Below are 25,707 nucleotides of genomic sequence, written 5' to 3'. Positions count from 1 at the left end.
AATAAACTGCATAAGGAAAAAAAGGAAAGTAAAATATGTGGAAAAAGGAAACTAAAATAAACACTGTGAGGAAAAAAAAGGAAAACCAGCAGCAGGGTTTACCAATGTTTTACTCCCACACACACCGCAGGGAGAGCTGCTCAGGTGCAAGGTTCCCCCGGGACCCCGCTCCCTGCTCCCCACCGCTGTAGGGCGGGGCTAGCGCCCGTACCTCAGGAGAGGGGTGCTGAGGGAAGAGGAGTGCCTCTAAATAAACATGGGGCTCAATTAACAGGCTCCTCAATTAATAGGTGATCCCTTTCTGCAGTGGTTAGAGGTGCGGTGCTTGCAGTGAACTTGTCCCCGGCGGAGGTTTAGCGTCCAGGAGGACAGGTTTCCAAGCAGAGCAATGGGTTCCTTCAAACTAAAGGTTTCGCTGGTCCGGTTTCTGTCCCGGCTCAGCGGAGAGGAGCAGCAGGTGATGCTTCTCTTTCAAAACTCAGGATCTGCAGGCAGGCTCGTACTCAGAGCCGCGAGCTGTGTCTCCAGGCTGCACAACGCCAGCCTGGTGGCAGCAGCCCTGCCAGGCACAGGGTGCTGTGGCAGCCTGTGGGCAGTGTCCTGCTGTGGTGCCCTCCAGTAGGAGGCAGACAGACCGCTGGCACCCCGCAATCCCCCTCTCTGCTCCCAAGGAGAGAGCAGGGAAGGGAAACGGACCCTGCTGGCACGGACGGCGGACACGAAGGCTGGAGGTTAGCTCCTCAGCTTCACACCTGTAACAGATTCCTGGCCACAATCATCCGCATCACCTCATTGGTACCTGCAGCAAAAGAGAGGCAGTTTAGAGACAGTCTTGTTCTGCCCCCAGTGAGGGCAAAAAAAATCCTTCCCTGATCCTCAGTCTACAGCCCAGAAAAGCTCTTTTCAGGTGAAGCAATTGAGGTGGTTTTTGGAGGTGTTGGGCCAAAATACATCTGGTGAGTGCCAGCATGTTGCTCAGGACAGGGTTCAGAGGGATAGCTGCTGGGCACTGAGAGGATGAGGGCACCAGGCACTGAGCAGAACCAGAGCTATGTCAACAGCTTGGTTCTCCACTTCACTACGTGTTACATATACAACATACAGAAAGACTGTAGGCCCATTTAGTATAGGAAAGATTGTGTCCCCACAAGGTACCATGAGGTGAAGGGATTTCAAAGGAGTGAAAACAAAATGGTTAGGAGGCCGAATTGAGATTAGGAATGGCCACTGCACACACAGTTGTGCCCAGACACTGCCAGAGACCTAATATCAAAGACTGGAAGGTAAACAGGAATCTTGGGAAAGGAATGGCTGGGGACCATCAGCAGGTGTTTGGAGGAGTAATTGGTTAAAATTGGACAGAGGCACTGCTAACAATGACAGCCAAAGATCTCCCCCTGCTGTAAGCCTCTTAAACTACACAGTGACTTCTCCCGATAGTTGGAGAACAAACCATGAGCTCTTGGCCAGGGGATTCATACACATGACATCCAGGAACACTTCATGCTCAGAACAAAAGTGGATTCTGAAACCCTAGAGTCAGTCATGTGGGAGGCAGGGGCCCCAGGACAGCCCGTCCTCCCCTGGTACACGGCCAAGGCACTGCAAGTGAGAACGTTTTACCTTCCAGGATCTGGTGGACTCTGATGTCTCGCACAAACTGCTGCACAGCATAATCCTTCAGGTAGCCATAGCCTCCGTGCATCTGCAGAGCCTGGTTGCAGATCTAAGAAGACAGCATTGCGACTCGCGTGGTGTTGAGGACAAGTCAGCACAGAAGCTCGGTAAGAACCCAGGAACCTGGGCTCATTTCTATTTTTCCTGGTCACCTAACCTCATCTCTTCACAGTCTGGTGTGACAGCAAGGAGCTTTCAGTCCCCATCAGTGCTGCCCCCAATGCTATCGTGTTCCCTAAGTGCTGTTGGACATTAATGGTGCATTTATATCATTTATATCAACACTATAAGCATATAAACCAGGAAATGCTTTACTTAACAAAGGCATTTTTTGCTGCATTTCCATGGTGCTACTAATACAAAGAACAAAACAACAGATCACCATCTAGTGGCCAGTCAACTGAGGAATCCGTTCAGTTCTTTGATTTCTATTGAAACATGAATCCATCCATCATTATCTATCAACTTGGGACAGAAAACATAATAAATACGTGGCAAAAATGCAGAGTGCTGAGAAAATAAGACAGCTTCTAAATGACACTAATTTAGGAAGTGTCACAGTGCAGATTTCACTTTCCTTCCTTTTTGTTCCTTCTTGCTTTCTCTTTTCAGGCACATTTTGTGATAATGTTTTATTTCTCAGTGGTCTAGGGAAGATCACTTGCTACCTATGAGTGATAAGCATGAAATATGCGTATTAACCCTTGAAAACAAAAATGCTCTACTCCCTGTCCTGTCTCCCTGCTTGGTCCCCTAAAAGTAATACAGAAAGCACTAGGAGCCAGGAGTTCTGAGCTCTGGAGACACTAATACTGCTGCCTCTTCAGGGTGCAGAATTCTGTCCCATAAAACAGCCTGGTCCTAAAAAAGAGGCTTCTGGCTCAGTGAACATGCTTGGGGCCGGGGCTTGATAGTGTTAAACTTCTTTCTGACATTCTGAGCACCAAGAGCGGTCTCCAAGCTTCCAGATATGATGCCAAGTGAGGTTTGAGTAACCTACCGCAAAGCATTCATCAGTAGCAAAGAGCTTGGCCATGGAGCACAGCACAGCTGCATCCTCCCGTTCCTCCTGCAGCGCCCGCGCGGCATTGCGTACCATCAGCCGTGCTGCCACCAGGCGCGTCGCCATCTCCGCCAGCCTGAACTGCAGGTACTGCCAGCAGACAGCATGGGAGGAAAAATTAGGTTGGTGTCTTCAGAGGGGGCTGTGCCCCGAACCACATCCTCGCTACCTGCAGACAGGTCTCGGGCCTGACACACTTTGTTACTTCGGAAAAGCACAGTCCTGACTTGAAGCTCAGATCTCAGACAAAGCACAGCTCAGGGACTGCAGAGCTGGTGGAGAGGTTACCTGATTGTTTGCAAGGGGTTCCCCAAACTGCTTGCGGACAGTGAGATGTTCCTGAGCCAGGAGAACAGAAGCATGAGCAGCTCCTAACGAACAAGAAGCTGGTGGGAGAAGCCCACAGAGTGAGTGTGAAGCTAATGCAGAGAGGTGACAATATGACCCTGCCCTTCTCCCTTGGCTCTCTGCTGTCTTTCTTACCGATGTTTATCCTGCCTCCATTCAGCCCCTTCATGGCAATGCTGAAGCCCTGACCTTCAGCTCCCAGACGGTTTTCAACAGGAACAACGCAGTCCTCAAAGATCACAGCCCGAGTTGGCTGGGAATTCCATCCCACCTGGGAAGAAACAGAGCACTGAGGAGCTGCACACATCCAGCTCCCAGCAGAGAGCTGCTCAGCCTGCTCCCAACCCTTGATCTCATGGCGAAGCTGCTGCAAGAGCACCTCTGAGCCTGTGGTCTGTGCAGTCTGGTGTCAGTGTGCTGAGCTACAAATTGGAGTGTCTTTGAGAAGAGGCCCAGATCCAATGAACCTTGGTGTTCCTCAGACCAAAATCCTCCGCTTACCAAAGCAAAAATTATTGTGCAACTTCACCAAAATTGGATGTGGCTTGGAAAAGTACATGCCAGGCTGGTAAGCTGGTCCCATCCAACAAGAGATGCCTAGTGCTTTGCAGACAAGCTCATCTCTGTCCTGCATTCCCCCCAAGGAAGCAAAGAGCAAGTCTCTCACCTTCTTCTCCTTCTTGCCAAAGCTGAGACCCGGCGTCCCCTTCTCCAGCACCATGCAGGAGATGCCCTTGGGGCCTGGGCCTCCTGTGCGACACATCACCACGTAGACATCGGTGTCACCTCCACCGCTGATGAACGCCTGCAGAAGAGCACAAGAGGAAAGGGGCCGCTATCGAATGCTAGCCCTGAGCCTGCCGCAGCAGTGGGGTACAGAGACAGAGGGGCAAAGAGCCCACTGCCAGGAGGTAATTAGTGAACCAACTGTACTAAGCCCTGGTGAATGTCCTGCAGAGCTCAGGGAACAGACAGAGATGAGGAGATGGTAGGAAATGGAAAGCATGGTGATACCCAGGACCCCTTGTGCATGCAGTGCCATGCAGCAGCTTTAAGAGGAGCAGAGAGGTACCTTGGAGCCATTCAGGACGTAGGTGTCCCCTTTCCTCTTGGCAGAGGTCAGCAGGGAGGCCGCATCACTTCCACTTCCTGCTCGGGAGGTAAGGGAGCAGGAAATGTAGCAAGAGGCCTTTGCAGCTGGAGCCCGCACACTCTCCTGGGAATCACACCCCAAACCACTCAGGTTTGTATTCACCAGCCCCTTCTGATCTTGTGGTGATTACACAGGAGAACGTGAAAACAAACATTTCGCCCCCAGCTCCGCGCAACTTTCAGGTCTGATAAAACCACATTAGGAGTGAAGGACCGGTGAAGATATTTTGGTTGAGGATGCTCACCTGGCTCTGTCAGGCAGTAAGAAGCAAATTTTTCCATGCTACAGAGTGAAGGGCAGAACTTGTGCCTCTGTTCCTCATTGCCAAAGGAGTCAATCATCCAAGCGCACATGCTGGAGCGGGAGAGAAGGAGCAGCAGTACGGTAAGTGTATGTGAACACGGCCCTGGAAGGAGGGTGGGTGATACAAGAACATCCCTGACTCAACAGAAGAACAAAGCTCCACCTGGCTCCACAAAACCGCTGAGGCTTGAAAGCTTATTGCTCCACCTCTGCTGCAGTTAATCTGAAGCAGCCCGGGAGGCAGCCCTCCTTCCAGCTGCCCCCACGCACACTGAAAAGGAACAAAATTACACGCTGCAGAGGCTGGGAGGAAGCAGATCGCCCTCCTTTCACCACAGGCTTGCTGCCTTGTAGAACAGCACGTTCCTACTTAACACGCTCAGTGTTCCCCTCAGCACCAAGCTCTACTGTCTCGTTTTAAAACCGCCTGTGGAACAAGGAGGCAACATCACTCCATCTTGGTGTGCAAAGTGAGCCCGTCACTGAACGTGCCAGTAGAAGCAGGAAAGGGCCCGAGCATCAGCCGGTGCCTCTGGGCACTCTCACAGCACAACCGAGGCAAAAAAGTTTTTTCCAGGCAGGTTGCTATCTATAGACAGCTTAAGTGGGGAACAAAATCCAGAACTTAATCCCATCTTGTGTGCCATGAAGCTATAATTACTTCTTGGTGGCATCTCGGGTTTTGTAGCCTGTTTGTTTACTGCCGTCAAGGGATCCTCGCGCTGACGTGTCTGCTCGGTCTCCCAACCATAAATAAGCAGCACGAGGAAAGCTGTCTCACGCTGGATTTAGAGCCCACAGAACAACTGCATTTTTCAGGCAGGCAGCCACCGTCCACCACTGTGCAGACACACTCACTTGTGGATGCTCATGTAAGCAGTGGTGCTGGTACAGCCCGTTGATAAAGCTTCGAAGATTACGGAGGTGTCAAGTCGTGACAATCCGGAGCCACCCACGTCTGGTTTCACGTAGATCCCACCAAATCCTAGCTGGGCTGCCTTCCGCATCGTTTCCACGGGGAATATTTCCTATTGGGACAGGCAGAGACATCACAAGTGGATATCTGTGGTCAACGTCTGCTACACCTAGCCTACCAAGTCCGGCCCCAAACTTCTGCAGAATTTAAGTTAATTGGGGGAGTTAAAGGACAAGCAGTTACCTAGACAGATATATGCCATCTTCAGGAGTAAATCACTTCTCAGATGATTGACTAGCCTGGCTAGGAAGGCTTCAAGGAATTTCTCATGGCTCCCCACCCCAGCTACAGCAGCATCTTGAACCAAAAATCCCTATAAATTTCATTACAGCACTGAGGAGCTATTGCAGGAACCCCCCTGGTGAGACCCAAGGGCAATAATGTGCTAAGGGAGGAGAAAGTGGGCAGTGCAACCCGTCTGAAGCTGTCATACCTTTTCGTCCCACTCAGCCATGTGAGGAGCCATCTCCTTGGTAGCAAAATCTAGGGCAACTTTTTGGAACTCCTTCTGCTCCTCAGTCAGACCAGCAGATGCTAGAAACCCAGGAAAAGATGCAATAGGTGTCTGTTACAGGGACAGCAGGCGCTACCACCTCTTGTGTACCTCAAACAATTAAAAGGGGCCCTTAACTAACACAAACAGTTCACGGTCTGTGCTACAGAGACAAATTCTCCATTCCCTGGAGCTTTTGGATCTGTGCTGGGTGAGGGCAGTGGGCTTTGGCAGGGAGCATTCCTGGAACAAAACAAACCCAAGGCCCCAGGTGTCTCTGGCGACTCACTGCTGTGTTCTGAGACTGGGGCAGGGCAGCAGAAATACACGGAAACAGCCCTGGGACTTCAAAGAAGTGATGCTAGAAAGCAAGCAAAAAATAAAGAAACCCTCTGGACACAGCATCTGCCAATTGCACAGAGATCCAAAGTTGCTTTTTTAGCTCCTCCTATGAATTTTAGGAACCCCCTAAGTGATGCTGCTGCTTTTATCCTAAATGTATGTTTAAATGTCAAAGTGATTCCTCCAGGAAGCGCTCTGGGATTCTCTTGGAGGTGTCAGGCTTGGTCACAGCTGTGACTCGGGTTAGTAGAGACCACACTTGGGGACCAGAGGAGGCCCCGGTCACAGGGCACCAGGACTGAGCAGCAGGTACCTCTGGCCCTGCCAGCCTTCCCTACAAGCCTCCTGCTGTGCCTCGCCGGCTCTTTCGGAGATATTCTTTGCCTCCCTCTGAAAATCCTCTGGAGGAGGCTTCCGTGGGGGTGAGCACAGCCTCCCCTTGCCATGTCCCCCCCCTTCGACCCCGGCAGGCTCCAGCTGCCAGCCCTCCCTCCCTCCCTCCCTCCCTGGGGTCCCCCCGGCCTCTCTGCCAGGCTCCCTCCCTCTTTACCTCCCCTGACCCCTGCCCCAGCCTCCCTCCCTCCCTCCCTCTCCCTTCTTTTCTCCCTCCCTCGGGGTCCCCCCGGCCCCACCACCCGCAGACACACGGTGAGGAGGCCGAAGGCCATCCCGCTCCCCAGCCTCCAGCCTCCAGCCTCCGCCGAGGATCCTCACGGTCAATGCAGGAGGCGATCCCCTGGCGGCGGCTCAGCAGCAGGTGGGCCCTGAGGCGAGGGGAGGCCGCTCGCCATGCCATGGCAGCCCCTGCTCAGCACCCTTGGGAGCCGCGGAGCGGGCTGGGAGCTGTAGTCTCGCCACCCGAGCCTCCCGGCTCGCACATTGGCTGCGGGAAGGAGGCGAGCCTCCGAGGCGATGCCTTTTTTATTTTTTTTTTTTTGCATAACGGTCACTGACTTCCGACTGCCGTCGGGCGGGGGACGGCGTGTTTCCTCCACCCGAGCTGAAGCTGGGGAGAGGCGAGAGCATCCTCTGCCCCGCTGCGAGGCGAAGGGGCTTCCGCAGAGCTGGTGAGGGGGAGCCCGGGCCGGGAGGGCTGGGAGAAGCTTGGCACAGGAGGAGGAGAAGTTGCTGCCGCCCGCTGCGGCTGGAGGAGGCCAGCTCGGAGCCAAGGAACTTCTGACAGGAGGCGGCAGGGGCGAGAGCGGCCAAGTGGCTGCCTTTCTCCGCGGGCCTTCTGCGCGCAGCAATCTCGGCACGCCGAGCCAGGCTCCCTTGGGGAGAGGCTGGATGGAGCCTGGTGGAGCTTTTCTCAGAGCACAGCTCCTTTTACAGGGCTGAAAACGGCCGCGCTGAGGCCGGGCGCCTTCGGGACTTTCCTCCAGCAGCTGCCCCGCTGTGAGAAGGAACAGCAGCCCTCCTGCTAACGTCCATCAGGGCGCTGCTATGGCCGGCCTGCCTGCCTCCAACACACCAAGGGTGTGGTCCTCAACCAGTGCCAGGATTTGCACTGATACAGGAAATGGCTGAGCTCAAGGAAGGAGATGTATTTACTCTCCACTTACTGTACAGCTTTTGCATTCTCTGCCTCGGCTCCCTCTACTTTTTTTCAGCTTGCCTGAATAAACATTAATTCCGTATTCTTCTCTCGTTCAGCAGGTGCTTCTTGGTGAAGAGGAGATAATTCAAACAGAGCAGAGATGCCTTGGCCGAGCAGAAAGAGAGACAAAGGAGCAGTAGCAGGTCTGTGCTAATGTCCTAACTAATTTAGCATCTCTTATGTGAGGATCTAGGCTACAGTGAAAGTAGACACAGTCATTTTAACCGTCTGTCTCTCAAAGCCACATGTCTTTGATGCAGCATTTCCTCTGTAAAAACGGACTGAGCATCCATGTGTGACTGAGACAAGTCTGCTAAACATAAAATAGGTACAACGGTGTATTCTCAGCACAAGACAGTAAAGAAACATGACTCATCCGTTTATTAGGAGCTTTCAGATCCCACATGGTAGAGATGGTCAAAGTATATACCCAGTGTAGTGGCAGGAAGATGATGTGGTACCATATGCAAAACCAAACCAAACAAATAAAACAAAAACAAAACCAACCAACCAAACAAAAAAAAACCAAGCAAACAAAAAAAAAAACGCACCTTGTACTTGAGGCAGCACTATCTGATGTTTAAGGCATAAGATGAGAAAATTAGAGTTGACTTATCTGTGCCTCACATGCTGAACAGACTCCAGCAAATAAGCACTTTCTTGCCCTTTAATCACTTACATTTTTGCTGTTTGGGTTCTGGACACACAGGCATATGGACCCCACTCTGAGCTGGTAGCACAGCAAAGGCTTTATGTAAGGCTTCTGCAGTAAATGGAATAGCTTGCTTGGCTGTTGAATTTTCTTGTTATTCCTCAGACTCACCTAATTCAACTTTGTTGTCTGCAGTTGATTCCTAAGCAATTAATAAAAATTCAAATTACACTTTGTACTTAGGTTATGTTTGTGCACACCACAAAAAAAAAAATCCTTATTTCAAATGCAAACTAGAAATACTCAGAAACCCTGTGAGTAATGCAACTGTCTTACATGTAAACACCTGGGGTACCCCAAACTTTGGTTGCAGTCAAATACCAGTATGTAAATGCAGCTTGGGTGACTAAAATTATTTCAGCACCAGTCCTTATCAGAAACAAAATGTGTTTTACCAGAATGGTCTTTTTTCTCTTGTTTCTTTTAAGATAAAAAGGAGCCTGATGCTAAAATAGCCAAGACTGAGGAGGAGACTGAGGATAAGGAGGAGGAAGAAAAGCCCACAAAACCTTCAGCTGGGGGTTCCAAGTCAGGATGGAAGAACTGGAAAAAAGCGAAAGAATCTGACTCTGGTGGGGAGGAAAGCAAGATAACGTATTGTCACTGGCTTCTGAAATCGGAGCCGGAGAGCAGGCTCGAGAAGGGAGTGGATGTGAAAGTAAGCATTGATACCCATTCTGGTATTCTGATTTAGCAAAGTCAACAAAGTATAGAAGCAGTTGCACTATCAACCACAGCATTAGTGTCTTAGGATGAGACAATTCAGACTGTTCACAATATCAACACCGTTGGGTCTTTACTTCTCAAAAAACTTCTGTCTTCCTGGAAATAGGAGGACATTAAGACTATGCTCTTCAAGGGTGACAATCTTGGGGTTCGATATTTGTAATAGAAGAAGAAAGCAGGTTGCAGAATGCTTGGGTTTGGTAGTGGGGACAGCATCTATTTCAGGCTCTGCCTTTCCACTAGTGCAGTGCTCCTCCTTTAACACCTGTGGGAACCAAAAAGCTTTTGTGATGCCTGTAGTATAATTGAAAGCACTACTAGGAACAAACGTTTAGGCAAAATGTAGACAATAAGGCAACCAAGATCAGACTGCCTCCTGAACTTAACCTGTATTTTCATTCCGTTTTGCAGTTCAGCATTGAAGACTTGAAGGCTCAGCCCAATCAGACAACCTTTTGGGATGGAGTAAGAAACTACCAGGTAAGGAGCAGATGTCAAAGATGGAGTCACAGAAATATCACTGGAAAAAAGTCATCTCCCCTCACAGATAACTTGTTCCCTTTTTGCTAGAAGTGCTGAAATATTTTTTTTTTGATGTAGTCTGCCTGCTTTGACAGCTGTATTCTGTCAGGAGTCAAAACTGCTTAATTCCCTCTATGTCAAAAGTAGATTCAGGCTGGGTAATATTCTCTCAAATAAACCAGTTTTTCTTTAGCTTAGTCTCTAGCAAGTTCAACAGATGATCAGCTTTTATTTCCCTTGACACCTTTGAGCAAGTCAGTACTCAACCAAATACTGTGCCTTGTCAGCGTACAGCTGTCTGTTCCAGGACTCCTGTGCAAAGGAAATCCATACGCTCTTCCCCTGCCTAATACGATCTGCTCTGCTGCCTGTTTGCTGACAGCTACCTTAAGTTTCTGGCTATTCCCGAATGAGGGTGGCTGAGCTGTTACATTCCCTCATACTTTCTAACCAACAGGATCTTACTCTTTAGCCTTGTTTGTACTTCATTTCACTGCAGTGTAAAACATCTGTACAACCCATGCAGGAAAGCTTATCCAAGTAGCCCTGGAGCACATACCTCTGTCCTGGTGTTAGGTCTTGTTTCTCGCTGTTTATAATGAAAACCCGAGGGCTTCAGACAAATCACTCAACATATCTTGTTTAAATCTGACAGGCAAGGAATTTCCTGAGAGCCATGAAACTTGGGCAACAGGCCTTCTTCTATCACAGTAACTGCAAAGAGCCTGGCATTGTTGCCATTGTCAAGGTGAGCACGTCATTCTCCTTCTGTGTTTCAGCATCGGAGAAAGGTAATCAGTGGGTTATCAAACTGCTCATTAGTCCTATTTCTGTTTCACATCCAGAGTGGTAAAAGAGAAAAATAATCAAAACAGCAAATGATCCTAAGGTATCTGGGCTCCATGTACTTTTCAAAGCACAGCTGACTTAGCAAAGCACCTTTCACAGAGAAATGGAACCAAACCGCTGTTATCCTGCTGTCATTTCAGAGCAGTTCCAGAGAAGTAAAGTGTTGCTCCACATTCAGGTCATCTGATTAATATTTGATTCACTAAATTCTACTGAGCTGAGCCTGCAGGGCAGTAGTATAAAACTTGGGTACAGAACTTTAAGAGGAGGACTTGCCACAAATACTGTTCCCACGTACCCAGTTTTCCTCTGTTCCACGTGCTCCTTCCACTTTGCTCTGAAAAGAAGTGATGATGTTTCATTGACATCCGTACTGTTCTGCAGTGCTTCCAGCCAAGGAATGTAAGGAAAGGAAGTATATCCCACTGTTAGAATGGGATTCAGGGAAAGCAAGGTTGATTCCAGCATTATTCCTACTCCGTCTAGTCACAGCTTCCTCAAGGGTATTTCATACCCTTTGCTGACAACAGTATTTAACTGGCCAGAACTTGTTTCACATTCTTCTCCTGTTCTGCTTCAGATTGTAAAGGAAGCATACCCGGATCACACACAGTTTGATCAGAAGGATCCTCACTATGATTCCTCGAGCAGAAAAGAGAACCCCAAATGGTCCATGGTAATGTAGTAAACTCAATACATTTGTTTCAAGTTCTGTGTGCAATCCCAGTGCCATTAGGAGTCTCTTACCCACTGCATATCTTCTGAAGCTTCTGTTGAGGCCTCCCTCCCTACCTTTTTCTCCCTCAAAACAAAATCCAATACTGATTGCTTTCTCTACCTTTTCCCCTATCTCTTCCAAAAGGTTGACAAAGTGTTTCTCCCTAAATTTTCAAATCTTACTTGCGTGGAGGTCAGTTCTGCAACCATTACAGAATTCTGGGTTAGGAAAGAAACATCTTTAAGCACCACTCTCAGTCCATAGTAAAGAAAGCTATGGTTTTCAGGCACACTTTAATTATAGGGCAGTGAGTGTTCACAGGCTGGCTGTAACCCGCATCTTCATTTTCTATTGTCTGTGACCACATGCATGGATGTTTCTAGTGCACGGTGCTAAGATTCATGTAAACAACTGGCCTGCCAGAAATATCTGAGAGTTCGCTTTGAGCAAGGAGGAGCTTCCATTACCATTATAAGATACTACACATCAGTTATTTGCTTCCGTTTAAAATCCTTATTCCCCCAAAGTTTTAATGTGACACCTGGATGCTATATCCTTCTCCAATCATGCTCCTTTGCTGCCCATCACCTCTCAGGTGGATGTCCAGTTTGTGCGGATGACAAAACGTTTCATCCCGCTTTCTGAAATCAAGAGTCACCACCTGGCACACAAAGCAGATGGAGGGCCCCTGAAGAACATGATGCTCTTCACAAGACAACGTCTTTCCATCCAACCACTGACACAAGGTAAGAGCATTCTCCTTTTCTGGACTCGGTGCCATTCCTTCCAAGAGGCAGCCATCACCAGAGAACTAGGAAGTTCCACTTATGACCTTTTTTTTTCCTTACCTTTTCAACGCAGAGGAATTTGATTTTGTCTTGAGCCTGGAAGAGGAAAAGCCACATTAAGAAACTGCCAGCAGCACAGCTTCTACCCAGCCCGCTGATGCCTCCTCCTAAACCAGCGTAATTCTCAAGTTTACTTGCTCAATCACAGCAACAACGACAAGTCTGCACATGATTTGAAGCTTTATGGCCCTTATTCTGACACTGTTATTTTTGCTTATTTTTAAATAAAGCCTTTTAGAATCAATCACAGCTAATCGATTTTTATCAGTGGAAACAGTCTACAATTTCTTTCTTGAAAGAAACAGGTACGTCCTCCTTGAGGATGTTTACTACAGGACCTAGTGCAGTTCCATGTACTGCAGAGGGGCATTTTTCTGCAGAAAGATGTCACTGAGCTTCTGGCCAGAAGAAGAACTTCTAGATGTGTATACACATCCAGCCTGATTGCTGCAAAGCACATCACAGTCAACTTCCTGCGGGTACAAAACTTCCCATGCTACTTTAGCACTGACATCAGGTAAAGGGTGGAAAATAAAGCTAGCTTGTTAATTTTCAGGCTTCATGGGTCCTCCACCAGTACAGCTTCCAACAGTGCTATGTTTTAAAGAAAGAGCGTAATGAAAAATTTCTTAATACCTTTAAAAAAAACACAGGCCCAAGCCAGGCAATATAAAACATACCAGACGAACTCATGCACAGCATTTGACAGCCAAGGCTGGCTCTTTTTAATTGGAGAGACAAAAAACCCAAGTTTTAAAATTACAGCCATTGAAAAGACGACGAATTAAGAAACATGTAAACACAGCAGAGGCTTAATTACAAGTTGCACTGCTTGGTTTAGTACTTGCACACTCCCCCCTGCCTGACTCTGCGTAGGAGAGAGGGAATGACCCAAGTAATGAGCAGAACCATCCAGCTCAGGGGGGACACAGCAGCTCAGGTAGTGTCTGCCCCTTACCATGCTAATGAAATGCTTTTCTAATAGTACCTTGTCCTGGAGTGACCTTATGCTTCAACTTCTTGCTCAAGATGCTCAGCACGTCTGTTCCTCCCCAAACAGAGGGCCTAGTGGGTAACAGGTTGAACGGTCCATTTAGTTTAAGTAAAAGTGGGGATTGTTTCTAAATTCTGATTCTGCAGCTAGGGACATGGGAGAGGGGCACAAAGTAGGAAAAAACAAACCCCTCAAAAAAACCACAAACAACCATGTAGGCTCATGCACCTTTTCCAAGTAATCTGTCCCAAAGCGATGAACAGATATTTAACAGAAATCTCCTTACAGCGCATTTTCTTGTCAGACAATTATCTTATATCCTGTACTGATGCTGTCTGGCCAGTAAACAAACCACTCCTGGAATGCAGAGACATCATCCATGGGGTTTCTTTAATACCACGTGGCCTACAATCAAAAGGAATACGTAAGGAAAGAAAATTCTAGGTGGGATGTGAGTTGAGGGAAAGCAGAGGGTGGTTAGGGTGCTGCTGTGCTCAGCTTAGCCATAGAAAGGTGGTCTGCTATCCCAGGGGCTCCCAATGGGAGCTTCATTTGTCTCTAAAAGATTGTGTATTGCCACAGCACAGGTGATTTCTCCCTTCATAGAGGGGGAGTAGAATAAGTGAGTGTCAAAGTAATATCCAGATTCCTTTTCCATGTGAGACCTGCAGCGGGTTACCACTCCTTGCCCTGGCAAAATAACGTAGTTGTCTAAAGTAAGCTTTTGCTTCAGTCTTAGGAAGACACGGCTCCAGCCCACAGCACAGACCTCTCATGTAAAGTGCAAGCCAAGTCTTCATGATTACAGAGCAGAAACATGGTGTGACACGAGCACTCAGCAGAGATGAGATCATTAGTGTCCTCTACAACAGAGCAAGACTGCCCAGCTCTACTAAAAACCACAACCTTACACGTGGTGAGTAAAAGATAACTTACTTTGGCAAGCAGAAACACACATTTATCACTGAAATACAGTAGCTGTCTTATTACATAAAAAGCTCCCCTTCCCACCCAGACCCCATTCCCTCCACCAGCACCATTCCACTGAACAAAGCAGAAGATGCTTGCGTTTCCCAGCTGCAAGAAAACTGTTCTGCCTGCAGCTGTAGGACAGAGGCAGAGGAGGTTCATTCCAGAGTCAAAAGGAAGCTGGACAAAACCATAGTGAGCCACAAACTCGCAGGGAAATTCAGACAATTCCCCAATGGAGCTCATATCCCAGCATTTAGTGCAGCCTTGTATCTCCATCTGGTAGGAGGTCTAACCACCTGCTTCTTTGAAGGGCATCTAACCAGGATGGATATTCTCCAAACTCAGTCAATCAAATCTACAAAGCCACATCTAATTTTTAATGGAGGAGTGAGTCCCTTCTGGGAATGTTCTCATGATTCGACTTAGCTGAAGACTAAAAGCAGCTTATTTTAGAATTAAAAAAAAAACACCACACAACTGGATTCGGGTTCTCAGTTCATGGCATACCCTCAGACCTCACTGGTGACTTCAGCTCAGGCCTCCAGAACATCCCTCTGGAAGTGGAAAACTCTTACCATCCTTCCAGTTGCTGCCTGGCTTCATCTATCAGCATGCAACAGCCATGAGCTCCTTAAGCGACTGCAACTACTTTCTGACATTACTAATCCTCATCCTGCAGGCATGAGGGAGCAAAAAAAAAAAAAAAAACCACACATTTCTATACTGTTCTCTGTCCTACTACAAAGCCTGCTCCGTCACAAGGACACGAGACATGAGCAGGGCAGTATGTGCAATGCAAACCCACTCCCACTGAGCCCCCATTCACTTCTCACATTCCAACGCTGCTCTCCAGACCTCTCGAGGCTGGTCTGCGCCTGCTCTGCAGCAGCAACTGGGACCTGGAAGACTGCAGCAACCAGAGACTGAATCTCAGGGACACTCAAGCAGGGACAACGCTTGGAAGGCGCTGTTCTCAGCCAAGAGCCTTCCTGCCTCCACTTTTGACCACCCAGCAGCACTCCTTGCTCCCTCCTGACCTTCACCCAGCCTGTGCCACATCCTACTGCCTTCGCACACCTCGCTCCCTCCTACCGACCACCACAGCTCCCCTTGACGCAGCCTGGCAGTCAGGAGCTCCCACAGCAAGGACACAAAAGCTCTCATGCTGCCCATGCTCCACCAGCAAGGCGACTGTGTAGCAGAGCAGCCCAGGGCTGACTCGACTCCGTTATATAATTGCTTGTGACAAAGAATCCACCACCAGCACGAAGAGGAAGGGGAGGCAGCAAGGCGATAACGTGAAGCAGCTTCAAGTAGGCCGCACCTCAGCCTCTGACTCCCTCCTCTACCTTCCAGCTAAACATCGTGTCATTTTCCCTCGTGAAGATTTCAGAAAGGCAAGAAAAACATCCATCCCACACAGCCCCCAAGCAACCTCCATACCGCTGAGAAGAAGCAGCAGATTTGGCCTTCACTTGCTCTCTCCCTCCCCGCTGCCGCACTGAAAGGGTCTCGGGGCCGAGAGGAGATCAGGCAGCTCCGCAGCCTCCAGACACATTTCTCAAAGCAGCCGACCCCAGAGGAATGTAGATGACTGGGAAGCACCGAGGTACCTTCAACTCCACACCACCAGTGCTCCAGCTTGCCTTGCCCTCCCATCCCCTTCGCACCCTACTAGTCCTCTGAAGAAAGGAATAAGTCAAAAACGGATTTTTTTTTTTCATGAAGTCTCTGAAGTGTTTCTTCTTCCTCCACGCTGCTGTCCCCACTGGCTCCACAGCAGCCTTCCTCTGCGTGGCCTCTCACTGCCGGCCGTTGTTCTCTGCAGGCTGGCTGGGGGTCTTGGCCTCCGTGTGGGAGGACGTCCCCTCAAACCGCTGGGAGGCGATGGCTGCTTGGTGGGACATGCTCTTCCTCACTATGTCTCCTTTCCGCCACAGCACCACCTCCTGTAGCAACACATCCAGCGGGGCTCGTCAGGGCTTGTGAGATCTGCTCCCGGCCCCACCCGGCCCCAAACGCTAAACCAAGCTGCCGAGCACAGCACAGCTGCTGGGCACCCAGCGAGAACGTGCCCACGCTGGCATGTTTCACCCTCAGCTATGCATGAGGCTACTCGCCATGGTAAGGAGAGGCCTTGCAATGCAGCCTTCCTGACAATTTGGGTAGAGCACTCCTCCCCGCGATCTGAGCACACGGGGAGACTCACTTGATGCCTGCGGCAGCTGTTCTATTGCTGTTTGCAATCACGTCAGAATCAATAAGGTGAACTACAGAAGCTCCAACGTAGGGCAACAGAGTGGAAAATACCACTCCATGCACCATTCCCAGCACCACTCACATCTGACCTGCTCACACCATCTCTTCTAGACCCTCTTTGCACACTCTAAGAGGCCCAGTAAGGATATTCCATTAAAGATACTCAATTAAAGGATATTCATTTAAAGAATGTGATTTTCCCCCATGGGAATCCAGCAGGCCATTATATCACAGTATCCCAAGTGGCAGCCTACAGGCCCAAGACCTGGCAGCTCTGTTTCTCACCTGCTGTTTAAAGTAGCGCCTCTCTTCCTCATCGATCAGCACCAGGTTGAGGTAATAACGCACTGAGAACTTCTTATTGATGTCCCTCATCGTTGGAGTCAGCTCATAGCCAGCCAGAAAGAGTCTGATGGGAATGGACTCCCCTACAAAGAGCAGAAAAGCATCAGCACAGGCAAAATGTGAACCTGGAGATACAAACTAGGAGAGCACCAGCAAAACAATTTCACTAGGGCACATCAAACTTTGGGACAGTTCCCACAAGTGGACTAAGACGAACTAAAAGACCTCAAGTCCCTTCAAAAAGCTATCAGCATGTATGGTCCATAGCCAGATCCTGCCCTTGCTGATAGCTATCCCGTCTCCACTTTAAGAGCATGAGAATCATTTGTGACCTGCATTGCAGGAAAAAAACAAAGTGACATTTTCTCTGGCAGGTAACTCTGCTAGGCAGTGGAACTGGAAAACAAGTGGCACAGGAGGTTGGCATTGAGCTAGAACTCTCTTTCTGCTCCGAGTTAAAGCAATGCCAACTGATGGCCCAAGCCAACAGTGAATTTACATCCATTCCTGGTTCTGCCACTCCTTCATCAAAAGGAGGAAGTAAAATCTCTGCAACTTATCATGCCTCTATTCCCCCATCCTACCAGAGAAGGAAGAGGGTCATACCTAATCACCTACATAATCTGCCATGAGCTCACCAGTGAAATAGGATGCATGTTACCAATGACCACACAGATTCAACTGAAGATACTGCAGGATTCAGATTCCCACCCCACCGGATCTCAGGAGAGGAATTTCGACGGGTTCATTTGCCATCTCACCTCTCACAGGTGCCCCGTCCATGATCTCATATTTAGCTATTGTGTCATTCTCATGATACACGTTGGGTCCAGTCCCTGTTGTTTCTCTCTTGATGATATCTATCTCCATGTGTTTGATCTTGATCCGCACTAGCAGGAAGTAGATCTTACCGACAATCACATCTTTTAAATGGTACCTGGCACGTGAAGGAAGAAAGCACCGCAGTCAAACATTGCGCAGCAGACCAGGACACAGACCAAAGAACAGGAGCTCACCAGTCAGGCACTTTGCTCTTACGCTCTGCCCCAGCTGTAAATCTCAGGTGATGTATCTACCACCTGCACTAGGCTGCTGTAAGCAGTACCTCAGCTTTCATCCTCCTGTCTTTTGGAAATCAGCAAGAACATTTAGCATGATCAGATAACTAAAAACAGAATTTCAGACTGCGATAGCAAAGCCCCCCAAACCAATCTTTTAGATCATTTAAAACTAACCCAAATGTTAAATTGCAGGGAGATTTGCCAGCATCAGCTGGGAAGGATGCATTAAAAGTAGTTTAAAAGTGTCAGTTCCTGCTTCCATGCCTGAATTATGGTCCCGCTGCAGCTGTACGGTCTGGTAAAAAGCAGTGCTATACTTTGAAGGCACTTGAAAATACTGATCTCACTAAAGATACAGAAAATGAGAAGTTACTGCAATGGCCTCATGCTACGCGCTATGCCACAGCCATTGTGTCCCACTCCTTGGTGCAGAGAGCATATCCATGGGCAAGGAGAGGAACCCACAGATCCTCAACTAGGACCAGTTACTGTGCTTCTGTGATCTGTCTGCCAGCCCCGCTGGAAGGCAAGAAGAAAATCATTTGAGGACCACAAGCAAGACACGTGCTTCAGGCCACCAAAGGAAGCTGTCCTTTGGAGATGATTCCCCGCAGCCACTGGCTGCTCTTGAGCCACTTACTTGGACTTGTTGTACTCGAACTCGATGTGCAGGCAGTCCTCAATCCCCACCTCCATCTTAATTGAGGAGTTGAGCTCCGGGTAGGTGCTCAGAGTGTGCACGACTATGTCCATCTCCTTCACCACATCGTTCAGTCTGCGGCTGACAGTTGCTCGGAGGAAATACCTGCAAGGGAATTCTCCCTCTATTAGTGTTGCGCAGGGAGCAACGGAGATGAAGCAGTGAGGGTCACAGGGCTGACTGGATTGCACTGGGCTATTCAAGCAGGCTTCTGAGCAGCCAACACCCCATGTTGGCAAAGACAGAAGGGCATTTTCAAATGGAAAAACAGATTCTTCTACGACTTGTCTAACCTTTCATACATTTGTAAGCCTGCGTTACCTAAGCATCATTTTGGGGATGTCAAGTCGACTGGAATGCTGAGATGTGAAATACAGCTTGCAACATATGAACAAGATACAAGCTAGGCATCTGTTTGCATATAGAGCACAATTAAAGTCAACAAGACTGATTGCAAGACGGTGAAAATACCCCTGTTAGGGACTAAAGCAAACAATTTCTTTTGTTTTTTTGAATTACCAAGTAAATTGAAAAGCATTTGGTAGATTCAGAAGGGGATGATTTCTTGCTTAAATGGGGCAAAACAAGTTCCTTAGAGCCTGATGCAAGCTTATAAAAGTACAGCCCTCAAACACAGCCTTTTACAATTCAGCCCACCAAATTTCATTTGGAGTTGCATTATATACTTGCAAGTACGTTTGGGAAGAGATGCTGCACTCCAGTATCCTCACGGAAAGCATCAGTAGTTGCACACTGCAGAGAACCAGGAACTGGGGTCAGCAAAGAGGAGACTCACCGTAACTTCACGTTCTGCCCCGTGTAGGACTCGTAAGGTTTTTCCACATGTGTGAATTCAAAGTCGAATGTCTGTGATTGAGTGAATTCACCGGGACGGGCCAGGTCCTTCACCAGAGACACAAACTCATGGTGGTTTCCTCGGTCATAGTAGAGTTCTAGGAAGAGGCAAGTCCACGTTAAGCAGTGATGCTCAATCCCAGGTGACACAGTGAGGAAATGCAGGAGATTTCTCAGCTAAAAGCAACTCTCCTGTCCAAATCAGTAGTTCCTTTACCACTATTCAGAGAACCTGCCAGGGGAGCCTGTGGCTGCGACATACTGCGCTTGTTCACCGCTCTTCATCTAAGCCAGATGTGGGCCAGAACTTGAGCAGGTGCCATTGCAGTGGCTGGGACAGCAAGCCTCTCGTGTGTTAGGTCCAAGGCCAGTAAAGAGCCAGGAAAAGCAAGCTGCTGGTTAAGGCTAATTAGTTATTTGCTCACTCTACCAGTCAGCAGTTACACATATTAATGGATGCCTGAACTGGCTGCAGTTCTTCATAAGATGATGTCAAAGTCTGGTACAAGAAAGGGGTTATTTTGTAACAGCCTAGGTTCCTGCTGTATTTTCTTGATCTATTCCTAACCCTTCCCCAGCTCCATAAATGACGAGAGATCCCTTAAACAGGAAGGAAGAGGTCTGCATGGCCTCACCTACTACAACAAATCAGGACATCAGCTTGCATTAGGGTGACATGGGTCATCTATAATCAATATTAATTATGTCCAGACTGTTTGAGGAGCCATGCAACCCCCTCTAGCCATCTTCTACACGGCTGTAGATTCAAGACCAAAGGCATTGGCACTATAATAAGAGAAAAGAAAAAAACACCACTGCATCTTTAGAACAGCAAACAGTGACAGAGCAAAAATGCAGGGCTAAGAGGCTTCCAGCTGTCCTGCTAATTCTTTGACAACAAAGAATTTGAGCGGCCTTGATTCATACTGAGGAAAATAAGTAACAGTGGAGATCCTCACTGCCTCTGCACTAAGCAGTGCTCAGTGCCTGACACCCAAGCGTGTGCATCCATCAGCCCCTAGATAACAACGAATGGCCACACAAACATCGATGAGGGAGGAGCGTTCACCTGTGGAAGCACTGTTCAAACCAGCCCAAGTGACTAACGTGGTCACATTGCTTCAGTTTTCCCCACAACCTTCCCACGTCTGCAGGAACCGACTACAGGCTCCATATTTAATGCAAGCGATTCTCTCTGCGCTTCCACAAAGTTTTCTCTCGTATGCCAAAGCAGCAGAAACTTAAACTCTGCAATTTGCATTCACAGCTCTGTGCTACACATAACCATGAATGAAATCTGCCCTTCCCAGCCCTGTGCGTGAGCTATGTGACTACAAGACACCCACACAGTCCTTCAGAAAGGTAAAGCCTTAGCCAATCTGATACATTTAGATGAGAAAGCAAAAACCTAAGTCATCAGACAACTGTAAAAGCACAAGTTCACTGTCAGCACTGAACCACGCAGGGGAGGCTTTTGAGAGGTATTACGAGAGTTCAGGAGCAGCAGTGAGACTCGTTTCTCTGCTCCTTGAGGTGCACAATGAGATTTCTGCTTTTAAGTAACGTCTGGTTCTTATAGCCCCTTGCTCATCTTATCTCTATAATGGAAATACTGGCACGAGACCACCTCTCACGCAGAGCATGTGCCATCGAGCCCTTTAGGCTGGGCAGGCAGGTGACATAAGGAAGCCAACTCTCCCTGCACCGAATGTGTCCACTGGGAGGAGAGCGCTTGTTGATGTGACAGGCAGAACACATGCCACATAATAAGAGGAATATATCGTCTTCCCACACAATGCAGAAGGCAACCGTCAAATTTAAAGCAAGGGGAGGCAAATGTCAGTGCGCTGACTTCTCTGCTACCTCGGAAGGGCAGAGATTGGCACTTCACAGCTTCGAGGAAAAAGATTGATGTTTCCCACATTTTAGAAGACATTAACAATTCAAACAGGTAGAAGCTGTAATGTCAGCTTTTTGGAGCTGTAAGGTGTCCAGATTTAAAAAGCACCCTGCCAACACTTGGGTGGCATGCTCAGGACACGGAAACTGCAGGTGAAGGGAACTCTTAAGCGGTTTCTGCGCTCCCAGGAGACCGCACAGGGCTCTGTATTCACACTCTGGACTCTGGCACCCAGAAGCGAAGAGCTGTTTTCGCTGTGACACACCGCCTGTTTATGTCTCGGTCTCTTTGCCTGTTAAATTGTCTTCTGTACATACTGACCTTGCGGGAGCAGGAAGTCGGAACATAAAGCAAGCTGGTTTGAGAATGGAAAGCGTTAAGGAAGTGCCATCAGCAACACAAACTTCCGTGCTGTGGCAAAGCAGCATGATGGGTAAAAACAAAGGACACAGCAGCTCCCCACGCACACTGTAGGACAATACCTAAGAATTAAAGCAGTTGTTCCAAATACACAGGGCTCAGAAGTCTTCCGAAATGGGTAACCAGCAGCAGGCAAGGCAGCACAGAGAAGACACGGTGGAGCAGGAGGTTCGTGCTTAATTTCCACTGAGGATCACAATCAAACAGGAAGCCACAACCAGCTCCTGATCAACAGGCTCACTTGCGCTCCACTATTTACAGGCTCTCTGGGGCTATCCTGCCCTTTCTCTCCAAAAGAGGAATGTTATGCATACGTGGGGCCAGGAAAAAATTAAAACAAGTATCAGAGCTAGGTGGGAAAGATCTCTAGTTCTCTTTCCTATACTGCACCACTTACAATGCAAAGGTTGCATACAGCTCGTGCAGTCATTTTCAGCTCTAACCCCAAGTCCAGAGGGCCCCAGATGAAAGTATCGCACACACACAGAGCTAATTTAATACACAAGCAGAGAACGGCCACATCATGAGCAACACCTTAACTTATTTTGGCCTGTGGGTCTTGGACACATCTATGAAATGCTGACATCTCCACTCCGCTCAAAGGGTGGGTGTGGCAGCTACCTTTCCTCTAAGAAAGCAGGAAGCACTTCGATCTGCGTCGGTTACACGCACAGATAACCACACGTTTCACCTGAATGTGCCAGGATGGGTGGTCAGCCATGCAAAGAAAATCAGAGCAGAAGATGGAACCAGCGGAGCAGAGCCCGTAGGCTTCAGGAAAGCTCATCGACATGAGCAAGGCGCGTTGTGGGCAACGGTGTGGTTGCTGATGTGAAATCTACGTGCAAAAACCACCCGATTTGCCCTCCTCCGGCCTGCTGCTACTGAGTGCAGGCCTAACAAGATCAATAGTCCCAGCATAAAGGCAAACAGACATCTCGTAGTGCATTGATAAGGAGCTGTGAATGCAGGCACCCTGCTGAATGCCGCCTCACTGCTGTCGTTGCTAGGATCTCCAGGCTAAGACGTGAACCCGCAGGATGGAACCCAAGTTTTCTGCTGCCTCAGAGTACGTGTGTTTTAGAGATAAGTCAGTGCCTGAGCAGAGGCAAGAAAATAGGACAAGAGAAGCATGACCTGGAAAAAAAACCAAACCCTGCTCACCGATCTGCCCGATGAACTCCACCTTGATGCCCTGGTGCTCCAGCCGCTTGTTGGGGTGCTTGAGGGTGAGGATGACCCTCCCGGCCACGGTCTCGCCGTCGTAGAAGAGGAAATATTTCTCCTTCTTGCCCTCCTCCGTCTTGTGCTCCACTCGCCGCCGGCTCTCGCCGTCGCTCAGCACCAGCTCCAGCTCGGCGCTCTGCCCGAACCCGAAGAAGCTCATGGTCCTGGTCCCGCCGGGGGCGGCCGGCCCCGGGGCAGCGGCGGGGCCGCGATCGTTGCTCCGGGTGGCACCGCGGGCAGGGCCCGGGGGGGGTCAGCGGGGGCTCGGCGCGGACAGCGGGGGGGAAAGGGGCAGCAGAGAGGGGGGGGCACCGACGGGACGGGGGCGGCCGCAATGCGGCAGGGGACGGGGACCGGGATTGGGATAGGGATGGGGATCGGGACTGGGGTCGCGATGGGGAGGGGGCTGGGGACCGGGATCGGTAGGGAGATGGGGACCGGGAGGGGGACAGGGATCGAGACCGGGATGGGGACTGGGAGGGGGACTGGGACCGGGATGGGGTTCGGGTGGGGACCGGGACCGGGAGCGGGGCCGGGAGCAGGGCCGGGATGGGGATGGGGACCCGGATCGGGACCGGGATCGGGATCGGGACCGGATCAGGACCAGGACCGGATCAGGACCGGGATCCGTATCCGGATCAGGACCGGGATCGGGATCAGCACCGGGATCCGGATCAGGACCGCGTCGGGACCGGGACCGGGATCGGGATCAGGACGGGGACCCGGATCAGGACCGGATCGGGATCAGGACGAGGATCAGGACCAGGATCAGGACCAGGACCGGGATGAGAATCCGGATCCGGATCAGGACCGGGACCGGGATCCGGATCAGGACCGGGGCCGCCCGCTCTCCCCCTCCCCACACGCCACCGCCGCCGCTGTCCCGGGCCGGTCCCCGCACCGCGCATGCGCCCCCGAGCCCCGGGGCCCGTCCCCGCGGCGCTCCGCCCGCCGGCCCCGCCCCTCCTCGCCGCGCAGCCTCGGCCCCTCCCCTCCCCGCTTTCCCTTCCGGGATGCCGCCCGCCCATTGGCTGCGGGCCCTGCGGCTGCTTGCGATTGGTCGGTTCGAAGGCGCCGGGCGGCGGCAACAAAATGGCGGCGGCGGCCGAGGCGGAGGCGGTGCGAGCCCTGGCGGCATGGCGGTTGCGGGAGCTGCCCGGCGGTGAGGGTGGGGAGTGGGGCGCTGCTGTCACCTCTTGTGTGTGTCTGTGTCGGGGCCGGGTCCGCCCCGGTCGTGTTTTAATGTGTGTTAGCGCGTACCTGCGAACCCGTTTTGAGAGAAATTTGGGCAAAAAAATAAAAGAATTGGTTTGTGTGCCCCCTGTGTGTGTGTGTCGGGGGGGTGGGACTGCCCCAGCGGTATTGTAGTGTATGTTCGCGCGTGTGTGCCTCCTGTGTGGGTGTCTGGGGTGCTTTGGGTCTGCCCCATCTCTGCTTTAATACGTGCTCACGCACTGTGCAAACTCCGTTCTGAGAAATCCCCAAACCAATGCAAAGAAGTGCTTTGTGTGCCCTCTGTAAGTGTATCTGGGGGAGTTCGTGTCTTCCTCATCTCTATTTCAATGTACATCCACGTATGTGTGCTCCCGGTATGTGTATCTGGGGTGCTTTGGGTCTGCCCCATCTCTGCTTTAACATACGTTCACATGCATGTGCAACCCTGTTTTTAGAGAAATACAGACAAGAATTTAAGGAACTCTTTCTGTGCCCACTATGTGTGTATCTGGGGGTGTTTTGGGTCTGCCCAATCTGTTTTAATACATATTCACACTGCACACAACTCCTTATTTAGGCAAATCCACAGAACAATTTAAGGAGCTGCGTCCCGTTATCTGCCTAGATACACCTCAAAATGTCTTAACCCCCCTCGCCTTAGGTCTGGACATCGGGGTGGTTGGGGCACAAACACACCTGCTTCTCTCTTCTCCTTACCAGCATGGAAGCAACATGAGTGAGGAGGCACTTATGTCCTAAACTGTCTGTGATCCTCTCTGAGGACCCCCTGCTGTAATAGTTGTATTCCACATTTATTTTGGAGTGTTGCTTGGAATGCAATGTGTTTGTTTAAGAAACTTCACATCTGTTTTCTTTTTTTCATTTCTTGTAGTCTGGGTGAACACGGTCTGGGACCTAGATTTCACAGAGACTGAACCTCTGGACCCCAAGATAGAAAGGGAGATCACAGAAGATGGGCTGAACGCTTTCACCTGGCTTTACCAGGCTCTATCTCCGTTCTCCATTGTGGACAATGAGAACAGACGGGTAAGGCTGATCACACCGGGCTGCGTACTGCCCAGCAAAGACACAGGTCCTGTGTTTTGCTGTTATTCAAGGTTATCCTGGCTTGAATTTTATAAAAATATACTGAGAGACTGCACCAGAAAACTCTTGTCTGGCATACACACCAGAATGTTTCACAGGAAACCACTTGTGTATTTTTTTTTGTTAAACATAATACGTACGTGTGGTTGGTTGCAGTGGCAACTGTTAAAATATTAGTGGTAACTGTGAAGGAAATGTCTTGCCACAGTATAGCTCACAAGAATTTTTAGAGTACAGCATGAGAAAGCCCTTTGTGATAACCATTTTATCTGAGGTCTTTCTTGAGTGGGTGTCCTTGTAGAGGGCTAGGTCATTGCTGGTTTTC

General features: G+C 49.7%; 4 protein-coding genes across 5 annotated transcripts in view; 2 read left to right on the top strand and 2 right to left on the bottom strand.

Moving 5' to 3' along the window:
• Nucleotides 1–92: 92 nt before the first annotated feature.
• On the bottom strand, nt 93–7,188 carry ACAD8 (acyl-CoA dehydrogenase family member 8). 2 transcript variants are annotated; one of them, XM_035555675.2, is made up of 11 exons: nt 7,070–7,188; nt 5,954–6,054; nt 5,403–5,572; nt 4,486–4,595; nt 4,161–4,237; nt 3,756–3,893; nt 3,224–3,359; nt 3,029–3,126; nt 2,678–2,830; nt 1,624–1,726; nt 93–799 (listed from the first exon to the last, which is right to left on the bottom strand). In XM_035555675.2, exons 1-11 carry the CDS (start codon nt 7,149–7,151, stop codon nt 747–749), a joined length of 1,221 nt encoding a protein of 406 aa, XP_035411568.1. In that variant the 5' UTR covers nt 7,152–7,188; the 3' UTR covers nt 93–746. The 2 variants fall into 2 exon arrangements, with proteins under 2 accessions (XP_035411568.1, XP_035411569.1); XM_035555676.2 differs by having other exon boundaries at nt 3,029–3,111.
• A 171-nt stretch (nt 7,189–7,359) lies between these two features.
• On the top strand, nt 7,360–12,571 carry THYN1 (thymocyte nuclear protein 1). The gene is made up of 8 exons (XM_035555678.2): nt 7,360–7,422; nt 8,009–8,095; nt 9,093–9,322; nt 9,802–9,870; nt 10,568–10,660; nt 11,342–11,437; nt 12,075–12,225; nt 12,341–12,571. Exons 2-8 carry the CDS (start codon nt 8,053–8,055, stop codon nt 12,385–12,387), a joined length of 729 nt encoding a protein of 242 aa, XP_035411571.1. The 5' UTR covers nt 7,360–7,422; nt 8,009–8,052; the 3' UTR covers nt 12,388–12,571.
• Nucleotides 12,572–13,025: 454 nt separating this feature from the next.
• Nucleotides 13,026–23,974, bottom strand: VPS26B (VPS26 retromer complex component B). Its single transcript, XM_035555677.2, has 6 exons — nt 22,998–23,974; nt 19,455–19,611; nt 18,599–18,763; nt 17,659–17,834; nt 16,838–16,980; nt 13,026–16,242 (listed from the first exon to the last, which is right to left on the bottom strand). The coding sequence occupies exons 1-6, from the start codon at nt 23,218–23,220 to the stop codon at nt 16,096–16,098; spliced, it is 1,011 nt and encodes a 336-aa protein (XP_035411570.1). The 5' UTR covers nt 23,221–23,974; the 3' UTR covers nt 13,026–16,095.
• A 118-nt stretch (nt 23,975–24,092) lies between these two features.
• The window catches only part of NCAPD3 (non-SMC condensin II complex subunit D3), a 28,969-nt gene continuing 27,354 nt past the window's right edge, over nt 24,093–25,707 (top strand). The window contains exons 1-2 of the mRNA XM_035555667.2: nt 24,093–24,222; nt 25,168–25,322. Coding sequence (XP_035411560.1) covers nt 24,153–24,222; nt 25,168–25,322 — 225 coding nt within the window. The 5' untranslated portion in view covers nt 24,093–24,152. The remainder of the gene's footprint in view (nt 24,223–25,167; nt 25,323–25,707) is intronic.

This window comes from Cygnus atratus, chromosome 22, assembly GCF_013377495.2.
Source record: "Cygnus atratus isolate AKBS03 ecotype Queensland, Australia chromosome 22, CAtr_DNAZoo_HiC_assembly, whole genome shotgun sequence".
In the NCBI taxonomy this organism is placed as follows: domain Eukaryota; kingdom Metazoa; phylum Chordata; class Aves; order Anseriformes; family Anatidae; genus Cygnus; species Cygnus atratus.
The sequence above is the reverse complement of the archived record's forward strand: the minus strand, read 5'-3'. Positions and strand labels throughout refer to the sequence as shown.